Source organism: Armigeres subalbatus, chromosome 1 (genome assembly GCF_024139115.2).
Source record: "Armigeres subalbatus isolate Guangzhou_Male chromosome 1, GZ_Asu_2, whole genome shotgun sequence".
NCBI classification, from domain to species: Eukaryota; Metazoa; Arthropoda; class Insecta; order Diptera; family Culicidae; genus Armigeres; species Armigeres subalbatus.
Genome location: NC_085139.1, coordinates 25209392 through 25235337, shown reverse-complemented (window position 1 = coordinate 25235337; position 25946 = coordinate 25209392). Strand labels below are relative to the sequence as shown.

General features: G+C 40.7%; 1 protein-coding gene across 2 annotated transcripts in view; it reads left to right on the top strand.

Moving 5' to 3' along the window:
* LOC134222877 (dynein axonemal heavy chain 10) overlaps window positions 1-25946 on the top strand; it is a 332935-nt gene that overhangs the window by 98908 nt on the left and 208081 nt on the right. For both annotated transcript variants that reach the window (XM_062702027.1, XM_062702022.1), the window contains 3 exons: window positions 22415-22520; window positions 23309-23391; window positions 23534-23825. In XM_062702027.1, the coding sequence (XP_062558011.1) occupies window positions 22415-22520; window positions 23309-23391; window positions 23534-23825 (481 nt within the window). The remainder of the gene's footprint in view (window positions 1-22414; window positions 22521-23308; window positions 23392-23533; window positions 23826-25946) is intronic.

Genomic DNA, 25946 nt, shown 5'->3' with positions numbered 1-25946 from the left:
GACGTATAACACGTGTCAATACCGAAGCTCCATCACTGCTAGAGATTCAAACAGCCATCCAAAGCATGAAATCGAATAAAGCCCCAGGGTCGACCGCATATCAGCCGAGATGCTCAAAGCTGACCCCATGACATCCGCTCAACTACTGCATCGTTTATTTCGTAATATCTGGGACACCGCAACTTTCCCGGTCGACTGGATGCAGGGTATCTTAGTGAAGGTGCCCAAAATTGTGACCTGACAGTATGCGATAACTGGCGAGGCATTATGTAGCTGTGTACCGTTCTCAAAGTTCTGTGCAAAATTATCCTAGCCCGGATTCAGGAGAAGATCGATGCGACTCTCCGGCGGCAGCAAGCCGGATTCCGTGCCGGAAGATCCTGTGTGGACCATATTGTCACGCTCCGCATCATTTTGGAGCAGGTCAACGAATTCCAAGAGTCCCTTTACTTGGTATTCATTGACTACGAAAAAGCTTTCGACCGTCTCAATCACGAGAATATGTGGGGCGCCCTGAGACGCAAGGGGGTTCCTGAGAAAATCATCGGCCTCATCGAAGCACAGTACGAGGTCTTTTCGTGTAGAGTGCTGCACAATGGGGTCCTGTCCGACCCTATCCGGGTCGTAGCTGGTGTGAGGCAAGGATGTATTCTATCACCGTTACTGTTCCTCATCGTAATCGATGAGATTCTGGTAGATGCGATTGACCGTGAACCAAACCGCGGGCTGTTATGGCAGCCTATAACCATGGAGCACCTAAACGACTTCGAATTGGCGGATGACGTTGCACTACTCGCGCAACGGCGCTCGGATATGCAGAGTAAGCCCAATGACCTTTCCGATCGCTCCTCCTCGGCAGGTTTAGTCATCAACGTCAACAAAACCAAATCGTTGGATGTAAACACGGTGACTCCTTCCAGTTTCACAGTAGCCGGGCAACCAATGGAGAATGTTGAAAGCTTCCAATATCTTGGTAGCCAAATGGCGTCAGACGGCGGTACCAAGATCGATATAGGCGCACGGATCAAGAAAGCAAGGGCTGCCTTTGCGAGTTTAAGAAATATCTGGAAAAACAGGCAGATAAGTGAACGCACCAAAATACGAATTTTCAACTCTAACGTGAAATCTGTGCTGTTATACGCTAGCGAAACATGGTGTGTATCAGTGGAGAACACTCAACGGCTGCAGGTGTTCATTAACAGATGCCTGCGGTATATAATTCGGGCCTGGTGGCCTCACAACTGGATCTCAAACAACGAGCTCCATCGTCGTTGTCACCAGAGGCCGATAACAACAGAAATTCGGGATCGGAAGTGGGGCTGGGTCGGCCACACTCTACGTAGGGGCGGAAACGAAATCTGTAAACAAGCATTAGACTGGAACCCAGTGGGACATCGCAGCAGAGGCAGACCCAGAGGCTCATGGCGGCGAAGCCTCAATAAAGAAATAAAAGAAGCCGACCGAAATCTAACCTGGCAACAGGTTAAAGCGATAGCCGGGCATCGCTCAGGATGGAGATCTTTCAAGTCGGCCCTTTGCACCACCGGAGGTGTACAGGATCCATAAGTAAGTAAGTAAGATGTGAATTTATGAAAAATAATGGGGTCTCTTCTCCTAAAGTAATATTTTGCTTTTCTTCTAATGTTTTTATCATTTTTAGTAGGTATATTAAGAGCTCCACTGCTTATGTTAAACTGTTTGCGAGGTTTCGGTTTTTCAGTCTGAGTATTTTTAGAACAACCGTTTAAGATCTTTCCCAACGTTTCGAAAATTTTTTGGTGTCTTTATGAGGAGAACTTTAATCTTCTCGCGGTTCTCAGCATTACATTTTGTAATTAATTCTACAAGAACTAAATGAGTACCATAGTTCTTCATCGTAAATTGTGTCATCTAAATGCAAATCACTGTTTTTCTATGTTTCTGCTTACATTTTCCAATATAAACTTCCAACGAGTTTAGCACCGCCCAAACGTACCCTGCCCTTGGGTTCAGAAAGGGTAAGGGCGCGTTCTGCCAACTTGGTCGAGGCAGATTTCAAGTGTGAACAAGTTACTACATGGACGTTCTAAAGTGCCTGAATGAAATGTGTAGCTTGTGAGGAGCCCTTAAAGATGTGATGTTGGATCAGTATCTTGAAATTAATCAGAATTTATAATGTAAATTATTATAATTTTTTTAATAACACTACTTTTTTCCGTTACGTATTTAGTATACTTGAGTTTTAACTAAAAACACAATGTCAGTTTTGATCACAAATACAATGTCGGTAGTAATAACAAACTTATACTTATCAGTATTTTTACTTGATTCGCGATCCTAATTAAAAACTCCGATATAATAATATTCATAGTTTATCGCGTGTATTCAGAATGTTTTGTTCAAAATTACAAGACCTAATAATGATCCATAATTCACATCCGCTGAACCATTCTGAACGGCCGTATTGAGAATATCACCTATAACATCTTCTCTGCTTAACTAACAGACGCGAGACGCCTGATGCTGGATTATCTGATTTTCCTCAATCTCTGGTGCTTGGCTTCCCGGTGGAACTTATATTGAGTATCCTTCGGAAAGAATCTGTGCCCGGGATGGGGAAGTCAATTAAGGCAACATTCGTTTGAACAGTGACTTGTCTTTGTGGGCGGGGACTCGAGCTCGAGTGTCGATTTCGGGAGTCTGGTGGCGCTCTCGCGCGGACCAGCACTGTCAACAGCAGAGACCCTCGCGTGCGTGTTGATGGTGTTGGTTTGCATGGGAGAACTGTTGGTCGTCGGGTCGTCGTTTGGGTCTTTGTTTGCAGAAGCGTATGGGTAGTTTTGAGACTTTGGTCTTGAAATGATATTCTCAAGCATTTTTCTTACATTATTTCTCCCTCCTAACCTATCCGAGGAGGTTAACTTGCCGCGATGGGTGGGCTTACGCCATTAGCACTAATATGGCAACCAAAGACATATCCTGTCGTGGTGATATCACATGTTGACTATTTTTTGTTTAATGCCACGTCACATATAATCTGACATTGATGCACTGATTTTACGCATGTGCATGTGATTCAACGGACATCGTATCTTGGAGCCTTGAATGGTGGTGCAGACAGGTAGAGGTCCTTTTCATCAGTGATAATGATCTCTGCTATGCGGCAATACTTTTCAGAGGCGTTCCCTGATGATGATAAGTCGTAGCCACGCTTAAACATAGCTAGGTAGGAATTAACCACTAGAAAATATCATCAAGACATTCTGCATTTTTTCACGTTTGCTTAACTCTTAAGCGGTATTTACTTATACGCTTGAACTAGGATACTCGCCTGAGAGGAGGTGACCTTTAGCAATAGAGACAATGAACTGACATCAAAACGTAACATAATCTACAATGAGTATAGAATTGAACTGAATAACGTAGGAAACATAAGATAACTAAGACAGACAGAGTAATAATGACACAGTGCGAAACATTCGACATAATTATGACTAGATTAACAGTAGATCCATAGACATAAAGGTCTACCATAAGACTTCCTAACCCTATCAAAAATTCGAAGCTCAAGAAATGTCTGTAAAATTATTACCTGTTGAATTCTATTCGGAGGCGATTTCGAAGCTTTTGAAGACCAACGGGAAGATTTTTTTATAATTGCTGGGCGCACGGTTCTGAAGTGTGGCCTGGTAAATAGACTAAATAGATTCCAAAATAAATTTTAAACGAGTCATATTTATCAAACTCTAGTGCGTTATTATTGTTTCAAAATGCACTTCTATTCGAGTTTTCTCTCTTTGTCATCATATCTACAATAAGACTGACTCTCGCGATAGATTTTAAGCTTATTATTTTTTGAGCTTCATTTGTTTGATGGAAACTGCAAATTTAGAAAAAAAAATGACTGACTAGTTTTTTGTAGTAGGGATAGTAGTGATAATTGCTGATCTCGATGAAATTGTGAAAAAATGGTTGTTGATATGAAAATGGTGATGTTGTGTGGTTATGCAAGTGTTAGTGAAAAGGTTAATACACAAGTTGGTATTGGTGGTGTAGACATAGTGACAGAAGAAGCTAGGTAAAAGATAGAGTTGATTTGGGATGGGAACATGTTCGCAGTGAGTATGAAGAATGAAATGCAATATTGAGTTGAGGTGCTAGAAGTGGAATTATTTTATAATTATACTAGAAATAATGTACATGTACATGTCCAATGAAAGCTAGTAGAAGTGTCGGTTCTTATATGATATATAACAGCGCTGTTTTGAAGATCGATTCATTGTGTGTGTGTTCATGACTGTAGATATTTGTGATGACAGGGACAATAGTAATTATGATAGTGATAGTGGTGAAAACGATAATAAGTGATGCTACCGGGATTATTTTGTAGAAAACTATTTGAATCAGGCCTTAACAGTGACCATTTGAGCAACGTAGCTTAGAAACGTCTGTTAATGATCAAAATAGAGGCTCGAAGAAGCAAATTTAATCACCGGATCAACAGGGTTAAGTTGGAGTGATGAGTGATAGTTATAATGGTGAAAACGGTGATCATGTTATTGAAGGGGACTATTTAACAAAACTATTTGGATCAGGCCTAAAACAGTGACCATTTGAGCAACGTGGCTTAGGAACGTCTGTTATTGATCTAAAATAGAGGCTCATAGAAGCAAATTTAATTACCGTGGGGAATAACAGGGATGGACCCGGAGTAGAGTTTGAGTCGAGAGACTGCCAACGGGTTACATGAAAAAAAAAAAAAAAAAAAAAAAAAAAAAACGAGCTTAGCACCGCCCAAACGTTATCTGATTTGGCTGAAATTTTGTTTAGAGCATCAGAGCATCAAATAGAACAGAAAATTAATAAAAGTGTTTTTGAGCCACCCTCACATACATACATACATACTAGAAAGGGACGCAGTTGTATGGATAAACGTAAGCTTTATCCAATCGAGTTAAATCAAGGTTTTCCTGAATCTCTTTGGGACCACAATCTGTTGTGAAGAACATGGGTTCGATTGATTGCGTCCCGCTTTTCGCATCGCGTTTTAATTTTATATGGGGATTAGTATGGGAAAACATTTATTTTCATATGTTTACTCCTAGCGGCTTCAATTTATCGTCAACAGCATATAGTCTGAATAACTCTGAAATATTCTGAATAACTCCAATTAGCTACCCAGTCCTATCGAATCATTTATTTTGAAATAACACTCAGTAAAATTATTGGTCACGTAGACGTAGTTCGGCAGTGCTGACAAACTAAATGATTTATATATGGTTTGAACAATCAATCTCGAAGTGTTACTTTTTTTGTGGTCGTTCCAGCAACGTACCTTCTTCACCAAAATTTTTTCAGCACCATTTGGGTTATACTTTAACGCAATGTGTCACTTGGTTTACGATAAACTGAAACTTCTAGGAGTAAACATGCACAAATATAGTGATTTTTCCTTGACTCGATGCTCTGTAACTCGATTTACTCAATCCTATTGGATGAAATTCAAAGTCCTTTGAATTTTACATACCGCGTTACCTCCATAAGTCGATGTCTCTCTTACTCAATTTTCTCTGAATCGAAGAAATTTCACCTCGCTAACTCGATGTTGTCAGAATCAGTTCACATTCACATGCACTATATATACGATGTCAGGCCATTTGGCCGAATGCCGCCTGTTCGATATAAGAAGTGTTAAGTGAGAAGTGAGAAATGAAAAGTGGAAAAAGAAAAGTAAAAATTGAAAATTGAATTGTGATAGTGAGAAGTGAGAAGCAAAAAGTATGAAGTAAGAAGTAAGAATTTAGAAGTGGGAAGTGAAAAGTGAGAAGAAAGAATTAAGAAGTGAGATGTGAGAATAGAGAAGTGGAAAGTGAAAAGTGGAAGGTTACAAGTAAGAAGTGAGAAGGTCGAAGTGAGAAATCTGAAGTGAGATGTGAGAAACGAAAAGTGAGAAAAGAAAAGCAAAAAGTGAAAAGTAAATTGTGAAAAGTGAGAAGTAAGAAGTGTGAAGTGAGAAGTAAAAATTGACAAGTGAGAAGTGAAAAGTGAGAGGCGAGAAGTTTTTTTTTAATTTTACTTTTATTTTATTTCTTTGGAGCAAGTGAAAGCCCTTGGGAGTGAAAGCATATAAACATCCATCCTCCGGAGGTGCAAATCTGATTGAGCGTCTGTTCTCCATGTTAGGTGCGGCTCACAACAGCGTCTGTTCCCCATGCACTATGGTCCAGGATACAGATTCACGGGGAAAGATGCATTTTCTAATCTAATCTAATCTAATCTAACGGGGAAAGATGCATTTTACGCCAAAACTATATTTTTTAGAAAAATATGTTGTTCCACAAAATTGTTCAAAATAGTAAGGCCATCATTATGGTGCAACCAAGAAATAGGGTGGCCCATCACATAAAAAAATAGAAAATAGTTTTTTCATTTCTCGGAATACAGGCATACCTCGATAGTACGTACACCTGCGAAATTTTAGTGTACGTACTATCGAAGCGTACGTACTATCGAAGCAAAAAAAATACCAAAAAAAAAATTTTTTTTTCGTCTTTTTATTTATTTAGGGGTGGTGGAATGTTTGTAAAACCGCTTGGAAGCCAAAATTTCGATAGAAGGCCCTGTACTCTAAGCATATTTATATTTGATATAGTACACAACGGACCAGCATGACCCAGATTTTTCTTAAAATGTTGCCTACATGTAGCATTGAGCAAAATCATCGTCTTTGTGAATGTGAGGCTATAGTTTTTACGAAATATTGTATGTTAATGCTTTGGAACATCTATAAATTACGAGAAATTTGTAGGAGTAATGTTTTAAAGATATGTTGCACATCATACATAATTATCCATCGTTACTTCAAAAAGTAACGATGGGTATGAAAAAACTTTAAGGATGTCCTTAACTGTCACTGTCGTTGCGACTTTATTGGCTCCATTGACACTTCCTTACTAAAGCGACAAACTTTCAGCATTAGCAATACGGGTACATAACACTGAGATGAGTATTAAGATAACAAGAATACTGACTTCAAAGATGTAAAAAAGGATAACTTTCTAAGTTATTTTAATTTTCTCGTCTGTATAATCGTTTATCTTTTTTTCGTACACCAACGTGTAACGAAAAAGCTATAAACACCAAAAACGATTTTTTGATAGGTGGTATGGAGGGCCGACTTTCATATACCGATCAACTAAGCTTCACAAATTGAGGTGGTGTCTGTCGATAAGGTCGATAAAGTAATCATTGGATGTCGATCTACTCACACACTGAAACTAGCCTGAAGCTGATCTTTGGCAACAAAGTGCGAGGTGGGAAAATATTTTTGGCAACATGGCCACTAGATCCCTTTCTATTAAACACATTCTCGGCCAAACATAAAGATACTTTGACTGAAAATGTAGTAATTGGTTTTCAAGAAACTAAAGAATTGCTCTAAGAACGCCCCCTGAAATCCTACTTGAATTTCTTTCGTATTCAGTTTGAAATTATTTCACTTCCACTTCATTTCACGTTTGGACATTCATAAATATTTTCCTCTGAAAATTCCTTAGAAAATTCATTGAAAAATCCCTATTTTGAATTTCTCCTAGATTTGTTTCAGATATTCTTTTAGGATCTCCAGGAAATCCATCGGTAAATTATTAAACCACGAGATCCATCCCGAATTTCGTCTAGAATTACTTTAGGAAATTCTCCAGGAAATCCTTTCGGATTTTCTTATGAAAATCCCTTCGGAAATTCTTCCTGAAAATGAATTTCCGGAGTAGTCCTTGGATGCATTTTCTGCAGTATTGCTCGAGAAATTTCTGTGGAAATTCCGAAACGAATTCCCGGATAAATTTTGAAGAACTTTTCAGGGAAACTTTTAAAGAGATTTCTGAAGGAATTCTTGAAGTAATTTTCGGGGAAATTCTTGACGATTTTTTTACAGGATACATGGAGGAGTTTCTGGAAGAAAAAGTGGGAGAGTTTCTAGAAAAATTTCCGGCGTTATTTTTTTAACATATTGCTGCGAATTCCTGGAAAAAATCTTTGAAGGATTATTTGTAGACATTTTAGGGGAAGTACTTGCAGAAATTCGGAGATTTGATGCAAGATCTTCCGGAAGAATTCCTTTAATATTTTCCAGAGGAATTTCAAGGGGAAGTAATTCCGAAAGAGTTTCGACGAAATGTTCATAAGAATATCTGGAGAAATAATCAGATGAATTTTGCATGAAATTTCCGGGAGAATACTCGAAGAAAAAAATCCGGGAGCAATTTTCCGGGAGAGTTCTTAGAGGAATTTTCGGAAGAATTCCCGGGGCGTGAGAAGGTGACTAACAAGGGCTTCCACGTGAGTTTCTGAAGAAATTCAAGGGAATTTCTGGAAAGACCTCAAAGTAATTAATGAAGAGATCTTGGTGGAATTTCTGGAGTAACTCCAGACAGAATGCCAGGAGGAGTATACATGGGAATTTCTGAATGATTTTCTGGTGGAGGTTCTGGGAAAAGAGATGTGAAAATTTCTAAGAGAATTCCTAAGTGAATTGCTGAAGAAATCACCGAGAAAATAATGGAATTTCTAAGCCATATTTGGAAGGATTAACGGAGATATCCTTGGCAAAAATTTAAGATGAATGTTCAAAGGAATTTCTGGAGAAACTTTTTGGAGAAATTCCTGGAGGAACTTCCTGGGAAATTCTCGGAGGAACTGGAGAAACTTTCGAAGAAATTCCTGGAGGAACATCCGGATAAATTCGGAAAAATTTGTTATAAGGTACAACCGATACACTTGGTTTTGACCATCTTAGTGTTTAATTTGGACAACCCTGAAAAATGCATATTTTCCAAAAAAATATCTAACAGTTTCAACAGCGAAGATAAGGAATATATCTTATGTTAAAGCTAAACCCTCGAAAATTGCTTTACTTTTGGGGTTCTGAGAAAAACTGGCCAAATTAGGAACATGACCAAAATTAGTACAGCTATCCTTCATGAAATTGGTTCACGCTGACTCACGCAGCCACCAATCACCAGCGGCGTGACGCCGGCACACCACCGCCACTGGCTGAAAATAATTAATCACGCCTCACCGTCGATAAAGTTTCAATCGGCGCACAAGTTTAGATAGAATATCAAGTGAAATCCTGTATGGAATTTTCGACCAATCTTCCAAGGTATCCCAGAAAGAATCCTTGGGATAAGCTACTGTTCCCGGATAAACTTCTTCGGGAATCCCAACAAGACGTCGTAGAGGAAATTACCAACCAAATAAATTTATCCTCATTTGAAGAACGCTGCTAATTTGTTTCCCCTGAAAAAAAAATGTCACCGAAAAGTGGATAGAATGGAACTAAACTTGCTGTAAATTGAATTAAACAGTAAAATATCTTGTCTCAAAATCAATTTTATGAATCGCCATTCCTTATGATGGAATTAATTTAGTCCTCGAGAAAATATTCTCTGATCTATTGAGGTGAATTAATGCATGGGGAAGGGTTTTAGAACTAGAACTAACTTCCTTGATAGATAAAATAATTCATAAACATAATAATTGTTCAATTAAGTGGATAACTATTCTGCTTTCTAATAAAATCATACCCATACGATTTCAATCATTGCTGATAATACTCTTATGCTCACGCGTCCAAGACAAAAGCATTCCTCTTGCTGATATTCTGCTGTATGAGTGCTTGGACGCGCTCCGCATCACTCGACGCGTCAGCATGTCATCACCCTTAGAGTAGGTTATCAGCTGTTTCAGTTATTCCTTGAATTGTTTAAAATAATAGTATAATATGTGTTACGTAAGACTGTCAAACATTTATGACACGCTGCTTTTTCAAAGTTTTCCTACTAAATTCGTTATAATCTAACGATGACGCTAAAATAAGATGTGAAATTATTACGTAGCATATGAAGGACCCCACGCATGTGCCATGATCAAAGCATATTCAAATTTTAGCTAAAATCATACAAAAAATTGCTCGAAAAAAAATTTTTTTTTGGTGTACGTACTATCGAGGTAAAATGTACGTACAATCGAGGGTACGTACTATCGAGGGTACGCACTATCGAGGGTACGTACTATCGAGGTATGCCTGTATTGACATGATATGTTCTACAAAGTTGTAGCGCAGCTTATTCCAATCAATTTAGCTCAAAAAACTTTTTCTGTAGCTCTTAAGTTGGCTGATTTAGAGTAATTTTACTTGATTGGATTTGTACCTCACAAAAACAGTATTTTTGACTACTATTTTTGTTTTGGATTTCTCGGAAAAGTCGTTTTCAGATGACTTTTAGAGCTCAAAAAAATGCAACTTTTGATGGGTTAATATGCTCTATATCTTTTACCGATCAAAAGTTATAACCGTTTTTCAGTTAAATTTACATTTTTTTCATAAATTGATATCTCCGGTTAGGGGAGACCAAAAAAATATGTTTACATGGCATTTGAAAGAGGAATTCATATCCCTTATTATGTCAAAAAATGGAGATATGTTATTTTTTTATCTCAAGTTTTACCAATTTTACTAAAATCAAGTTTTTTTTTAAATTGATATAACTGACAATGCTCGCTTAACTTTTCAAAAGGACCTAAGTAACATTTTTTTCATGAATTAATTTGAGTACTGCAATCAAAAGCTTTCATGTTGTTCTGTTGATTGCGCTATTCAAATTAATTAATGAAAAAAATGTTACTTAGGTCCTTTTGAAAAGTTAAGCGAGAATGGAAGAAGATACAGACGATATTCTAATAGCAAAACACGCGTTTTGGAAAGCCCCAAACGTCTTCAGAAGGTGACATTTGTGAGAAATAAGAAATAAAAATCTATAGCTTTAACACTTTTTATAAGTTTTATCATTACCATCGTATTGCAAGGTTTACGAGAAAAGATGCATTTTCGGCCTAAAGCATACTTTTGAGAAAAAAAATTGTTCTAAAAAGTTGTTCTGGATACTCGGGCCCTTATTATAGAGTTACCGAAAAATAGGGTGGGCCATTATATAGAAATGTGAAATTTTATTTTATTTTGCGGAATATTGACATAAAATGTGTAGCGCAGCTTTTTCCGATCAACTTTGCTATATAAACTTTTTATGTAGCTCTTAAGCTCACTTGTTTAGAGTAATTTAACTTACCAGAATTAGGGTGTCCCTCAAAAAACAATATTTATTTCATTTTTATTTTTCACGGATGTCACCTTCTGAAGACTTTTGGGACTTTCAGAAACGCGTGTTTTGATATAAGAATATCGTCTGTACCTTCTTCCATTGTCGAGTTTTATCAATTTATTTGAAAATACATGATTTTAGTAAAATTAGTAAAACTTGAGAAAAAAATACGAGAAAGGCAAAAATAACATATCCCTAATTTTTTGACATAATGAAGAATATGAGTTTCCCTTTCAAATGCCGTGTAAACATATTTTTTTGATCTGCCCTAACCGGAGATATCAACTGATGAAAAAATGTAATTCTGACAGAAAAACGATTATAACTTTTGATCGGTAAAAGATATTGAGCATATTTACCCATCAAAAGTTGCATTTTTTTGAGCTCTAAAAGGCACCTGAAGACTACTTTTCCGAGAAATCCGAAACAAAACAAGTAGATTAAAATTACTGTTTTTTTAGGTACACCCTAATCCAATTAGGTAAAATTGCTCTAAATCAGCCAACTTAAGAGCTACAGAAAAAGTTTTTTAACAAAATTGATTGGAATAAGCTGCGCTACAACTTTGTAGAACATGCCAATATTCCAAAAAAATAAAAAAAATATTTTCTATTTTTTTTTATATGATGAGCTATCCTATTTTTTGGTTGCACCATAATGATGGCCTTACTATTTCGAACATTTTTTTTCTAAAAAATACAGTTTTGGCGTAAAATTCACCATTCCGCGTAAATCTGTATCCTGGACCATAGTGCCATGTTAGAAGCGGCTGATCATCGACCGAGTGTCAGCGAGGGACTCTAAACCAGTAACCAGTGGCAGTATCGAGAAAGCAGCCCCTTCAACGCGATATAGGTAGCGCAACCCAGGTAAGGTATCCTACCAAAGCTTCCACAGTTACCAAGAAAGGCAAAAGTAGAGCAAACGGATTGATTCAATGGCAACAGATCCGGCAACTATCAAAGGACTAAGATTGAAAAGTCGGATCTTGAAACGTGAGAACTTTGAAAAACCCGCACGTGTTGGGCTCCTGGCTCGTGAGCTGCAGAAGATCGGCGTGAGTGTGGCAGCAATCCAGGAAATACGCTGGCCCAGAACTGGAGAACGTGAATTCCGGGCGGTGGATCCCATGGCGAACACTTCATTCAAGTACCACATCTACTATAGCGGCGGTAACCGGGCAGAACGAGGAGTTGGATTCATGGTGATCGGGAAGCAGATGAAGCGTGTTATCCGGTGGAAGCCGATAAGCGACCGCATTTGCGTGTTGAGACTGAAGGGCAAATTCTTCAACTATAGCCTGATCAGCATCTTTGCCCCAACGAACGATAAACCTGATGACGTGGAGGATGAGTTCTATTAGAGTCTTGATAAGGCCTACGGAGAGTGCCCAACACACGATGTAAAGATTGTCATCGGGGATGCAAATGCGCAGATCGGAAGAGAAAGTTTCTTTCATCCTGTCATTGGAACGGAAAGCCTTCATTCCGCTACCAACGATAATGGTCTGCGACTTGTAACCTTTGCTTCTGCTAGAAGGATGGCAATCAGCAGTACCTACTTCGCACGTAAGAATATTCGCAAACACACCTGGCAACATTCGAGTGGAGACACTTGCTCCCAGATGGACCACGTGCTGGTAGACGGACGACATTTCTCGGATGTTATAGATGTAAGGTCCTTCAGAGGTCCGAACATTGACTCGGATCACTACCTTGTAGTTGCAAAAAATTCGGGCGCGACTTCTCAGCGTCACGAATTCACGAAACAACAGAACGATGCGTTTCAATATCCAACGCTTGTCAGTTGAAGGAGTTGCTGAACAGTACCACCAGAAGCTGGACGAGAGGATAGAAGATGCCACCGGATCTGGCGACGTCAACAGCTTATGGGAAAATATCCACGAAGCTATCACTACAACAGTGCATGAAGTGTAGGGCATTGCACAGCGACGCCAACGAAATGGTTGGTTTGATGAGGAGTGCCAGCGAGTGACGGACGAGAAAAATGTTGCTAGAAATCGAATGCTAGTGGCTCTAGCAAGGGCAGAAGAGAAACGAATCCACCGCAGAAAAAAAAGGAACACGAAAAAAGTGTGATAGCTGAAGCGCATGAGAACATGGATAGAAACGATATGCGGAGGTTTTAGCAGGATGGACATAGTCGGCGACGGTCAAGCTGTGAAACCACCAACGCTGGACGAGATTAAGAAGGCTCTAAATGAGCTGAAAAACAGTAAAGCTGCTGGGAAGGACGAGATCCTGGTCGAGCTTCTCCAACACGGAAGTGAGCAACTGCTTCAATCAATCCACCACATTATCCAGAAAAAATGGGAGGATGCAGAACTGCCTGCCGGCTGGCTGGATGGCCTCATATGCCCAATCTATAAGGAAGGGCACAGACTAGAGACTTCCGAACTCGGCGAACTGGCGTATACTGTTTAACAGACTGAGACCGCTTGAGGAGTCCTTCGTCGGCGAATACCAGGCAGGCTTTTGCAAGGGCAAATCAACGACGGATCAGATGTTTAGCCTGCGGATGATCCTTGATAAATTCCTGAAGTACAACTTGCAGACTCATCCACTGTTCATTGATTTCAAAGCAGCGTACGATTCAGTGAAGAGAAATGAAGGCACTCGAAGACGCTATTAGGAGATATGGCGTGCAGAGGAACGGAACTAACATCACACGGTCGCATATGCTCCTGGACTTTGCGGACGACATCGACCTTATTGGAATCGATCGCAGAGCAGTAGTGGAGGCTTTTGTCACTGAAGAGGGAGACGGCGAGGATAGGCTTAACCATTAACTCTGCCAAGACAAAGTACATGGCGGCAGGTAGATATAAGGGAAGACCTAGTGGTGTTGGTGCAGAGGTAGTACTTGATGGGGATATGTTTGAAGTTGTTGAAGAATTTGTTTACCTTGGAACGCTTGTGACATGTGACGATGACGTTTCCCGTGAATTGAAAATACGTACTGTTGCTGCGAATAGGGCCTGTTCACACACATAGAGCGATTTTTGCCACTTAAGCAACCCGGTAAAGGTGCGCGGTGATATGCTCAATACAAAATACACTAGGTTTTCGCAACAATTCGATCAACAAACTACACTGTATTGCCGTATCGAAACACTTTATTTTGGGAGCAAAATACTAACTATCTATCTATCAGCTGTTTGCTGTTCTGCCTCTACGCAGTAGAGGTGGTGTTGAGCAAAGCAACAGCCGATCGTGAGGCGATCGGCACCTACCTAGTAATATACGGTACGATGTGACTGGCTGATATTAAAACAGCGAGAGTGAGTAACCATGCGCTAGGGTGGCTCTCGCAACATAAATACAAAATATAAATCATGACATTTCACTATGGTCCAGGATTCAGATTTACGCGGAAAGCTGCATTTTACGCCAAAACTATATTTTTTAGAAAAAACTGTTGTTCTACAAAATTGTTCGAAATAGTAAGGCCATCATTATGGTTTTACCAAAAAATAGGGTAGCCCATCATATAAAAAAAATTAGAAAATATTTTTTTTATTTCTCAGAATATTGACATGTTATGTTCTACAATGTTGTAGCGTAGCTTATTCCAATCAATTTTGCTAAAAAAACTTTTTCTGTAGCTCTTAAGTTGGCTGATTTAGAGCAATTTTACCTAATTGGATTAGGGTGTACCTCAAAAAAACTGTATTTTTGATCTACTTTTTTGTTTTACATTTCTCGAAAAAGTCGTCTTCAGGTGACTTTTAGAGCTCAAAAAATGCAACTTTTGATGGGTGAATATGCTCAATATCTTTTTCCGATCAAAAGTTATAATCGTTTTTCTGTCAAAATTACATTTTTTTCATAAGTTGATATCTCCGGTTAGGGCAGACCAAAAAAATATATTTATACGGCATTTGAAAGAGAAATTAACATTCTTCATTATGTCAAAAATTGGGGATATGTTATTTTTTTATCTCAAGTTTTATCAATTTTACTAAAATCATGTTTTTTCAAATAAATTATTATAACTCGACAACGGAAGAAGATACAGACGATATTCTTATAGCAAAACACGCGTTTTAAAAAGCCCCAAAAGTCTTCAGAAGATGACATTCGTGAGAAATGAAAAATAAAAATCTACAGCTTAAACACTTTTTATAAATTTTATCATTATCATCGTATTGCAAGATTTACGAGAAAAGATGCATTTTCGGTCTGAAGCATACTTTTAAGAAACAAAATATGTTCTACAAAGTTGTTCTGAATACTTGGGCCTTTATTATAAAGTTACTGAAAATAGAGTGGGCCATTTTATAAAAATGTGAAATTTTATTTTTTTTTATTTTACGGAAAATTGACATAAAATGTTCTACAAAGTTGTAGCGCAGCTTTTTCCCATCAACTTTGCTATATAAACTTTTTATGTAGCTTTCAAGCTCACTTGTTTAGAGTAATTTTACTTACCAGGATTAGGGTGTCCCTCAAAAAAGAATATTTATGATCTGCTCATTTCATTTTTCATTTCTCACGGATGTCACCTTCTGAAAACTTTTGAGGCTTTTTAAAACGCGTGTTTTGCTATAAGAATATCGTCTGTATCTTCTTCCGTTGTCGAGTTATATCAATTTATTTGAAAAAACATGATTTTAGTAAAATTGGTGAAACTTGAGATAAAAAAATAACATATCCTTAATTTTTTGACATAATAAAGAATATTAATTTCTCTTTCAGATGCCGTGTGAATATATTTTTTTGGTCTGCCCTAACCGGAGATATCAACTTATGAAAAAAATGTAATTTTGACAGAAAAACGATTATAACTTTTGATCGGAAAAAGATATTGAGCGTATTTACCCATCAAAAGTAGCATTTTTTTTGAGCTCTAAGAGTCACCTGAAGACGACTTTTTCGAGAAATGTAAAACAAAAAAAGTAGATCAAAAATACAGTTTTTTTGAGGTACACCCTAATCCAATTAGGTAAAATTGCTCTAAATCAGCCAACTTAAGAGCTACAGAATTTTTTTTTAGCAAAATTGATTAGAATAAGCTGCGCTACAACTTTGTAGAACATAACATGTCAATATCCCGAGAAATAAAAAAATATTTTCTATTTTTTTTTATATGATGGGCCACCCTATTTTTTGGTAGAACCATAATGATGGCCTTACTATTTCGAACAATTTTGTAGAACAACAGTTTTTTCTAAAAAATATGGTTTTAGCGTAAAATGCATCTTTCCGCGTAAATCTGAATCCTGGACCATAGTGCATTTTGGCACGATCATAGCCGGCCGCCTTGAAACCTACGGCTTTCAATTTAACTAGCAAATTCAACTTCACTACTATTAACTAAATAATGCTTCTAATTATAGTTTTCACGAACTCTTCAATGCTCCTTCATGAAACATCCAGGGCTGCTGATTCCTGCTGGTGTGACAGCGACACGGTTTCTGTTCTGTTGAACTACGTCGGTTGCATTGCGCTTCGATTGGTGAACTGTATTTCGGTATGATTCGCTGGTTCTTCGGGAATGCCGTCCACAAAACGGCTGGAAGGAATAGTCTTTGGCACGATGGTTCTTGCTTGTGGTACATATCTGCGACTTGATTGCTGTCGGTGAAATGGATGATGGTAGTGCTCCAGGATCGTTACTGAGCGGAGTAAGGGGTCTGGAGTTCAAAACAGCTTCGATCTGCGTGAGAACGGTTTGCATTTCATCGTACAACAGCGTCCGGGTTCCGATAAACTTCTTGAAAGCGTGCTTGAAGCACTTCACGGCGGCTTCCCAAAGACCGCCAAAGTTTGGCGACCTTGCTGGGATGAACTTGAATTCAATCCCTTCATTCGCGGCGTTGCAAGCTACGGCGTTCTGGAATTGCTGCTACTCGAACAAGTTCAACAGCTGTCGAAGTTCCCGCTTTGTTCCAACGAAATTCGTGCCATTGTAACACATTATAAGGACCGGTCGTCCTCAACGGGATGTGAAGCGTTTAAGTGCTGCCAAAAACGCCTCCGTTGTGAGATCGGAGACTAGTTCAACATGAACTGCCTTCGTTACAAGGCAGACAAATACCGCAACGAAGCATTTAACTAGAGTACTTCGGTAGGAAACTTGAAACGGACCGCAGTAATCCACACCGACCTTCAGGAATGGCGGTGGCGGTGTTACCCTTTCTGGTGGCAGTTCGGCCTTCAGTCGTTCCAAACATCTTGGTCTGACGCGGAAGCAAGTGATGCATTCGTGGAGAACTTTACGCACCAGGTTTCGGATATTGGGGATCCAGAATCTTTCTCGGGCGCTTGCGATGACGACTTGTTGTCCGGAGTAAAGCAATTTCACGTGGTAATGGCGGATTACCAACGTGGCGAGAGGATGACGTAGATCAATGATCATTGGATGTTTCCGGTTTTGCGAAACAGTTGCATTCCGGAGCCGGCCGCAAACGCGAAGTATACCATCTCGTAGTATGGGGTGGAGTGATGCTATTCTAGATGAGTCTTTCACCTGATCCTCCCGGGACAGACATGAAATCTCCTGGGGAAAGCATTCTTCTTGGGAGAGGTGAACCAGTTGCAGTAGAGCATCCTCATATTCTTGCGTGCTAATGTGGCCGAGTTTTCTGGAAGTTCGGTGCGTTCTTTGCGAGTTGGGACGGAAACGACGTAATAAAGCCACCAGTCGAACGAGAGAAAATAGTGTCGAACGTTGCGAAAATATTTCGTTTGGTGTAGTGACTTGCAGTGGCAGGGCTACGGATTTCCGTTCTTCAAGAGAGGCTGGATCAAACTGTTCAACGCTGACATTTGGAGTTGCAGGCCAGAAGCTTCGACCTTGGTGCAACCAAACAGGTCCGTTGAACCAGAGTGGTTGGTACTCCAGCTGTGTGGCTGATATCCCTCGCGAAAGAACGTCTGCTGGATTTTCAATGCCTGCAACATGATTCCACACGCCGCCTTTCGTCAGGTGCTGGATCTCGGACACCCTATTCGCCACAAAGGTTTGCCATCGCGATGGTGCCAGCGGAGATATAAACAAGCGCCGTATGCGCTATCTGAAGCGTCGCAGAATCCGTGCCATTCGATTGCGACACACTCTTGGGTATACCCAACCCATCGTGGAATGCTAATGGATTCCAGAGAACTAAGATTCCGTCGGTAGTCCAACCAAAAGGCCTGAAGGTTTTCTAGGAGCGGGTCATGGGGGGAAACGTGGGCTGATTGTACCGCTAACAGCTTTCTTCGACACGCTCCCGGTATTACCGATGCCCTTCACCGGTAGATAATTCGGGTACTCTTCAAGCTTCATGCGTCGACAAAACTCGGACGAAATAAAACAATACTACGAGCAGGAATCGAGCAGTGCTCTCGCAAGCATTGAGCTTCCATTGGCATCGCAGATCCGCACAATGGCAGTGGAGAGAAGAACTTGACGTGTGGAGGTATTGGTTTGTGTTGGTAGGGCTGTGGTGTGTTGCAGTGTGTTTGGATAGTCTGTGGCGAACTGTGGGTTGGTGCTATGCGATTGCGTATTGACAACTGGCAATGAAGTGGAAGGTTCGGATTGGTTTGTGGTTGGTGCTTTCTGGTGTGTTGGTGGTTCCGATTGCGTATACTGTGTCTGTTGGTGGTGTTCACTTGGGGGTCTCTTCGTCGTCTGTGGAACGGATGACTTCGTGATGGCACTGTTCATCTCTGTGAGGAGAAGGGAATGATGCTTCTTCCCGCATTGACGACACGAACCTTTGCTGCAGTTCCGGGCAAAATGACCTGACGATAAGCAGTTCATACACAGGCCGTTTCTCCGCACTGCATCGTACCGCTCCGAGATCTTCAGCTTCATGAACCGCTTGCACGAAAACACAGGATGAAATGGTTCGGAACAAAAGCAACACCGACCAATGGACGTTGAGGAATGGCTGACACTTAACTTCGGCTTCTTCAATTCGGCGGAGACTGGATTACTCGATACAACTGATTGAAGAACCGCACAATGATTCTTCAGGAAGCTTATCAAGCTCCGGTAGACAGGCACTTCCTTGGAGTTGTGCGACGATTCCCAAAATCACAGCGTGACTCCATCCAACCTTGAGCAAACCATGTGCACTAGAATCGTGCTCCAGCCGTCGGTGTTCTGCTCCATTTTCTGAAGCTTCTGAAGATTTTTCTCGAAGTCGCTGATAAGTTGGCTAAGCGCTTCGAAACTTTCCTTCCGCATCGGCTCAATCCTGAAGATGGCATCCCTGTATGCCTTGACGATGAGCTTCTGGTTGTGGTAGCGATCTTCAAGTGCAGTCCACGCCACCGGGTAATTGGCAGCAGAAAGTTCAACGGAGCTAATCTCTTGAAGAGCATAACCAGTTAGCGACGATCGAAGGTACGTGAACCTGTCCATGTCGGTGAGATCTCGGTTCTCGTGAATGAGGCTTCTGAATGCGTCGCGATATGACACCCAGTCTCGTAGCCTGCCGTCGAATGTCGGAAGTTTTATCTCCGGAAGCTTCACCCTGGAGATGGTTGTTCCGGCAGCCACAGCTGACGACCCGGCGTTTGGTGATGGCTTTCAAACACGGCGTTCCACCAACGCGGCCTTAGCCTTGCAGAACCGATTTTCGACATCCGTAGTGATGGCTAAATTGCTCTCTTCTCGTTTCCTTGACTCACTCTCCAGCCTTACTTTGCGAGCTCTGAGACACAATTTTTCAGCAGCTGCAAACGAACTTCGACTTCTTTTCTTATCACGCTCTTCGTCAAAGTCTTGCAAGAACTTCTCCACAAGCACTAAACTGTTCAGAAGGCGATTCTTCTTCTTTAGCAAACTTCTTAAGTCTTCGGGCATGATTGTCACTTAGTCACTCGCTAGTCACCCCGAAATCACTGTACAAAGTCTGCACTAAGAAGTTCGTTTGCACTGGGAACACTACACTGCACTATTCTATCTCCTCCGGCTGCACACTGCACTGATGACAACAAATCGACCGTATGTTCCACGCGCCGCGAGACGAACTGACCACCCAAATTGACAACAGCGAAGGGAATTCAATCAACGGCAATCGAGCCAACCAGGTATCAGCGGAGTCCAAGACCAACTAACAACGAACGAACCGCAGGGACCAGCTTCACTTCTATCAAAAAACTCAATTTCGCATGCAAAATTAAGTTTATTTTAATCGTCGCACAATGTTTTCTTTCCAACCCAGAATCTAATGGCTCCCGTCATGCATCGCAAGCCACAGACCAAACATGCAACGGAGTACTTCTCTTTATCTGCAGCCAGTCCGTAGTCGCCCAAATCGTCTCGCTCGAATGTCGCCGCCAGCTCTACCACGATCCGCCAACTGCCACCGTTTTCCGCAGTCCACAAAACTAATCGATCCGCCTCCAGACAGCAACACTTAATCCTCCTTAGGACAACAGAAACACTTATTTAATTGCCGCCCAAGATGGCAATCATAGCGCGCCAACAATCCACTGCCGTGATGGCGAACACTTTGTTTGCACTCCACAAAGGCACTTATTGTCCAACACTAGTGTCCTTTCTTCCGCGTAGCACTATTGAACCGCACACAAAAGTCCTTTTCCGCGGTTGATCCGGCTCCAAGGACCAAATATGTTCACAAACATAGAGCGTTTTTTGCCACTTAATCAACCCGGTAAAGGTGCGCGGTGATATGCTCAATACAAAATACACTAGGTTTTCGCGATCAACAAACTACACTTTATTGCCGTATCGAAACACTTTATTTTGGGAGCAAAATAACACAAGTTTCTATTTCGTGGGGAAAGTACCGATCGCGGCGGAGGTTTATTACTAACTGTCTATCAGCTGTTTGCTGTTCTGCTGCCTCTACGCAGTAGAGGTGGTGTTGAGCAAAGCAACAGCCGATCGTGATCGTGAGGCGATCGGCACCTACCTAGTAATATACGGTACGATGTGACTGGCTGATATGGAAACAGCGAGAGTGAGTAACCATGCGCTAGGGTGGCTCTCGCAACATAAATACAAAATATAAATCATTACATTTTGGCACGATCAGGGCCTTTTACGGATTACGTAACCAGCTTAGGTCCCGCAACATGAAGACGGAAACGAAATTTTCTTTACACAAAACTCTGATTCAACAAGTGGCCCTTCATGGACATGAAGCATGGCCATTAAAAGAGGCGGACCGGAGAGCTTTCCGGGTTTTCGAGCGAAAAGTGCTGCGTACAATACTCGCAGGGAAACAAGAAAATGGTGTGTGGCGCAGACGCAAGAATCATGAGCTGTGTCAAGTATACAAAGAAGAAAATATTGTGAATCGTATGAAAGACGGCAGACTTCAATAGGCTGGTCACTTAGTGCGAATGTCGGAAGAAAGAATAGCGAAAACAATATTCAACAGAGAACCAGATAGGAGCCGGCGACTTCATGGAAGGCCACGAACACGCTGGCTGCACGCGGTGGAATCGGACCTGGAGACCCTGAACGTTCAGGGAAACTGGAGGAACATCGCCCAAGACCGACGATTATGGAGCTCTACAATACACCAGGTATAGGTGTATCGACGTAACGATGTGCACAGTCCGAGAGCACTAGTATTTTACATGGTCGATAACGGTCCTCACGGTCATCGGGGATGGGAATGGATTGATGATATATATAAGATATATATAAGATTATATAATATATATAAGAAGATATATAAGAAGATAAGATAAATAGAATCAAACAATTTCTCGCATTGGTTAAGAAATGTTTTGAAAATTTGTAAAATTTCTTTGAAATTTCATTATTGTCCATTATATCGATTTTCTTTTGCCAAGCAAATTCTGATGGTAGAATATTTAAAACATGTAGTGGATTTGTCTAATTCCAGCTAAATAAGCATATGTACATGTATGAATTGATTTTGAATACAGAAATCTCGTTATAAAATGTTTCTTTGGTTGTGTTTCCTCAAGTTACTTGAAAACAAAGGAAGTAAGTAACGAAACAACACTGATTTTGAAATTGAAACATATCAAGTAACAGTACACAACTTGTTTAGTTTCTTGACTCTGTGAGAACAAAACTATTGATTGGTTAATTAGAAAAACAAAAATGCAACATTCCTTATACATACGATACTCAAACTACCGGACAACTTTCCCGGGCACCATTCATCCCTATCAATTACGATCCACAGAAACAAACAAACGAGAAACCATCTCGACTGCTGCAAAATTACACCTCAACCTAACCATTATGATCTCCCGAAGGAGGAACTCTTTGAATTCAATTAAAAACTTTTCCCTCGTCCCACACAGGCTCAAGTGTTTCCGCCGGTGGATGACTGAAACCTGCCTGCCCTGTCCGGACACCAAATGCAACAACGAAACATTCGTCTTTACCTTCTTCGAAGATATTGTCCAGGTATGTGGAACCATTAGAGCGTAAGATCTGCATCGTCGTGTGAACTGGAGGACTGTGCGTTTGTTGAGATGATGTTTTCGTATTTGATGTGATAGGGGTTGACTTGAGACACATTCGAGCCACAGTTGGGTAACGCCAATTTATCTGAAAAAATAAACTATTGTTTTGCCATGCACGTCCACATTATTACAGTCAAGTATAGTCATCTCAACAACAAGGGTGACGGATGGTGTGACCGAAAGAACGATTCTGGCAAACTTCATACAAACCATCATTCATATCCGCATCCGTAATCTACCACAGAGGTTCCCATATCTCATTCACGAGTTAAGTTTTAAGAACATTTGTAGAATAGCTTAAGTATAAAGCTTGTTACCTCGAAAGAAGTTTTAGTTTAACTGATGAGATGCAAATTTTATTTATGATACCAAAACAAAATACTATAACAACGATGTCGATACACATAAACGGTTGAAAACCTCTGCCCTATTCCAAAACTCCCGGAACACAAAAGGAGTACCCAGAGATCTTAACGAGGAAAGACGAAGTTATAACTCAATAGTTGCAACTATTTGGACTTTCCTTACTTCGCCACCTCGGTACATACCTGCAGTTCGTTCTCCACGTGCTCGACGTCGTCACTCGCTCGCTCGCTCGCCCGTCCGCTCGAGGAGAACACGATGCAGTTTTGCACAATTTATCGATATTTTATTTGACTTTGATAAATTTGTTTACTCGTCTCTCATTTTTCATTTTTCCTGTTTTCTTCCTCTTCACCCACATTACAGATTCCGAAAGTTTGTGAACTTGTTATAAACTTGCAACAAACTATCCAAAATTCAGTGGCCGACGTTCTGGCGTATTTGAAATGGTAATATTTCATCGCATTTGTGGTTCCCATCATTCGCTCGGTTCGGCCGAACTTATGGGCCGCACCGTGAGAGGGCTGCTCGAAATAATAATGTTTGTTTTTCGTCGTCCGACGTCTACGTCTGCGACTATCTTTTTTCCAGCTGGCAAAAGTACAAAAATCTCTGGATGTACGAGAAGATGAGTGTGTGCGAGAAGTTCCTGTCGAAGAATTTGCCGCTGGTGCGGTTGGACGAGAAGTTCATCTTCTACACGCAGATCGTGAACGACCTGGAGCGGCACCGTCCCTATCACGACATCAAATCGATTCGGATTAATTTGCAGCCGTTAATTAAGAGCGTTATCGATCATGCCGTCGAGTGGCGCAACACCCTCGGGAACATACTGGCCAACCGGACCCGGGTGCAGATGGTGGAACTGGCCGAGCACATGGAGGTAGGTGTTGGGTGAGATGGGCGGGAATGGCGATTGCGAATGTGGCTCGTTCTCGATTCTGAGCTGCGGAAGAGATTAACAAGCTTCGGAACGAATTCCCAAGACTAGTTTCCAAGGAACGTCATCTTTTGAGAGCAGTGATGTTTCTGGGACCGAGAGGGAGGATATATTGTTTCATTTTACATAATGCGGAAGTCGAGCTTTAAAATAGCAAAATTTATTTCAGCATGTATCTGTACCAGCCCATTTGTACAACTTAAATGTGCTGGCTCCTATTTTGATGGAGGGTTGTAAAAACGCTATGTGGACATCGGCCGTAAGTCTGACAGAGGATTGATAAAGTGAATCGTTTTCAGATATCTAACTTTTTGCACTCAACAGTAATTATCAGGAAAAAATTGTACATAATCTGGAATATCAGAAAATATTTCCCGAATATAAAAAGTATGCCTGCATTTTATTGCAGAGGGATACGCAAGAAGATTTAACTCCTGTCTACAACCAGTGCAGTCCGAAGAAATCGATTTAAACTAGCGAGTAGGAACTCGTTTTGAACCGGGGTGTTTTTTTTTTTGAAATATGAAAAATTTCGCTTCAGTTGCATATTTTTTCGTACAGCTGTACTTCAAGTAGTGGGACTGCTCCTGGACTTCATCTCACAGCTCATAGATGAAAAACGGAAAAGTTATTTTATATCGCTGAAAGCAAGCTTTTTTGAGGTTTTTTAAACAGAACAAAACAGAAGTTCATCCAGTTCATTTCCAGGAGCTTCACAATACTGGCTGGGTATGTGCTAAGACAAGACAAGGCGGATTAAGTTCATCAGGATAGCAGATGAATATTCACTTTTTTTATGGAGTCGACTATGAATACTAGCTCGACATGTTTTTGGCTAATGGCTAATTTTTGTCGCTTCTTTTTGTAAACATGCATGTCATATACCCAATCCCACAACCCAACAGTTTAGAGGCACTTGTGTCCAGTAACGCTCAGTTTTCTCGTAACTGTCCTGTCGCTGTCTTGAGATGGTGTACTTTTCTGCCCATCTGAGGTATTTGGGAAAATAATTAGTAAAGTGGAAAACATCTATGTTACGTTGGTGCAATCTTTAAAGTAATCGCCATCATCGTACCCATCAGCGTCATCGGTACCATTATTATCCGGGTTCAGAATGAAGGAGAACAAGAAAGGGTATCTTTCGCATGGAAGTTGCATTATCTCGTCTTCCCTTTCTCTCTCGGTTTCCAACTTTGATCCACTCATTGTTGCGTTGTTCTCGAGCACATCAGGTGGTATATGAAAAGCACGTATATGTATGATAGTCGACAAACCACAATTCAACTCCATTGTTTACTCACTCGCTCACCGTTTTTAAAGCGGAAAATAAACCGATGACCAATTTCTGGAAGACATCCACTAATATTGACTGAGGGAAGGGTCGTTTGGGCAAATACCGTTCGGCCGAATACAATTTATCCGAAGTCCACTAGGCCAAAAGTTGTTTGGCCCAAAGGTCCAACCAGTCGAAAGGGTCATTTGGCCGAAGGGGTCATTCGGCAGAAAGGGTCATTTGGCCGAAAGGGTAATTTGAGCGAAAGGGTCATTTGGCAGAAAGGGTAATTTGGCTGAAAAGGTCATTTTGCCGAAAAGGACATTTGGTCAAAATTAGGCCGAATAGGTCATTTGAAAAGTGAGAAATAGGCTGTGAAAAGTGAGACGTATCACTATACTCACTTCGCACTTCTCATTTTTCACAGTGAGGAGTGATAAATTGGGGGTGAGAAGTGAGACGTCTCCATTCTAACTCCCCATTTCGGTGAGTAATGAGGAGCCCAGCAAACACAAGATCGTATATCATATCGAATAAGTGTACAAAGTGGAGGCCATATACGTGCATTTTGCACGCAGTCAAATGGAGGAATGCACCTATATCGCCTCCACCTTGTACATTTATTCGCTAGCATATGCGATTTTGTGTTGGCTGGGAGTGAGTAGTAAGACGTCTCACTTTATCACTCCTTATTTCTTACTTTTCATATGATTTTTTTATAGCTCTTTCGCCCATAAGGCGTCACTGAGCTGATCATATCATTTTACTACTGTTCTAATTCGATTAGAACA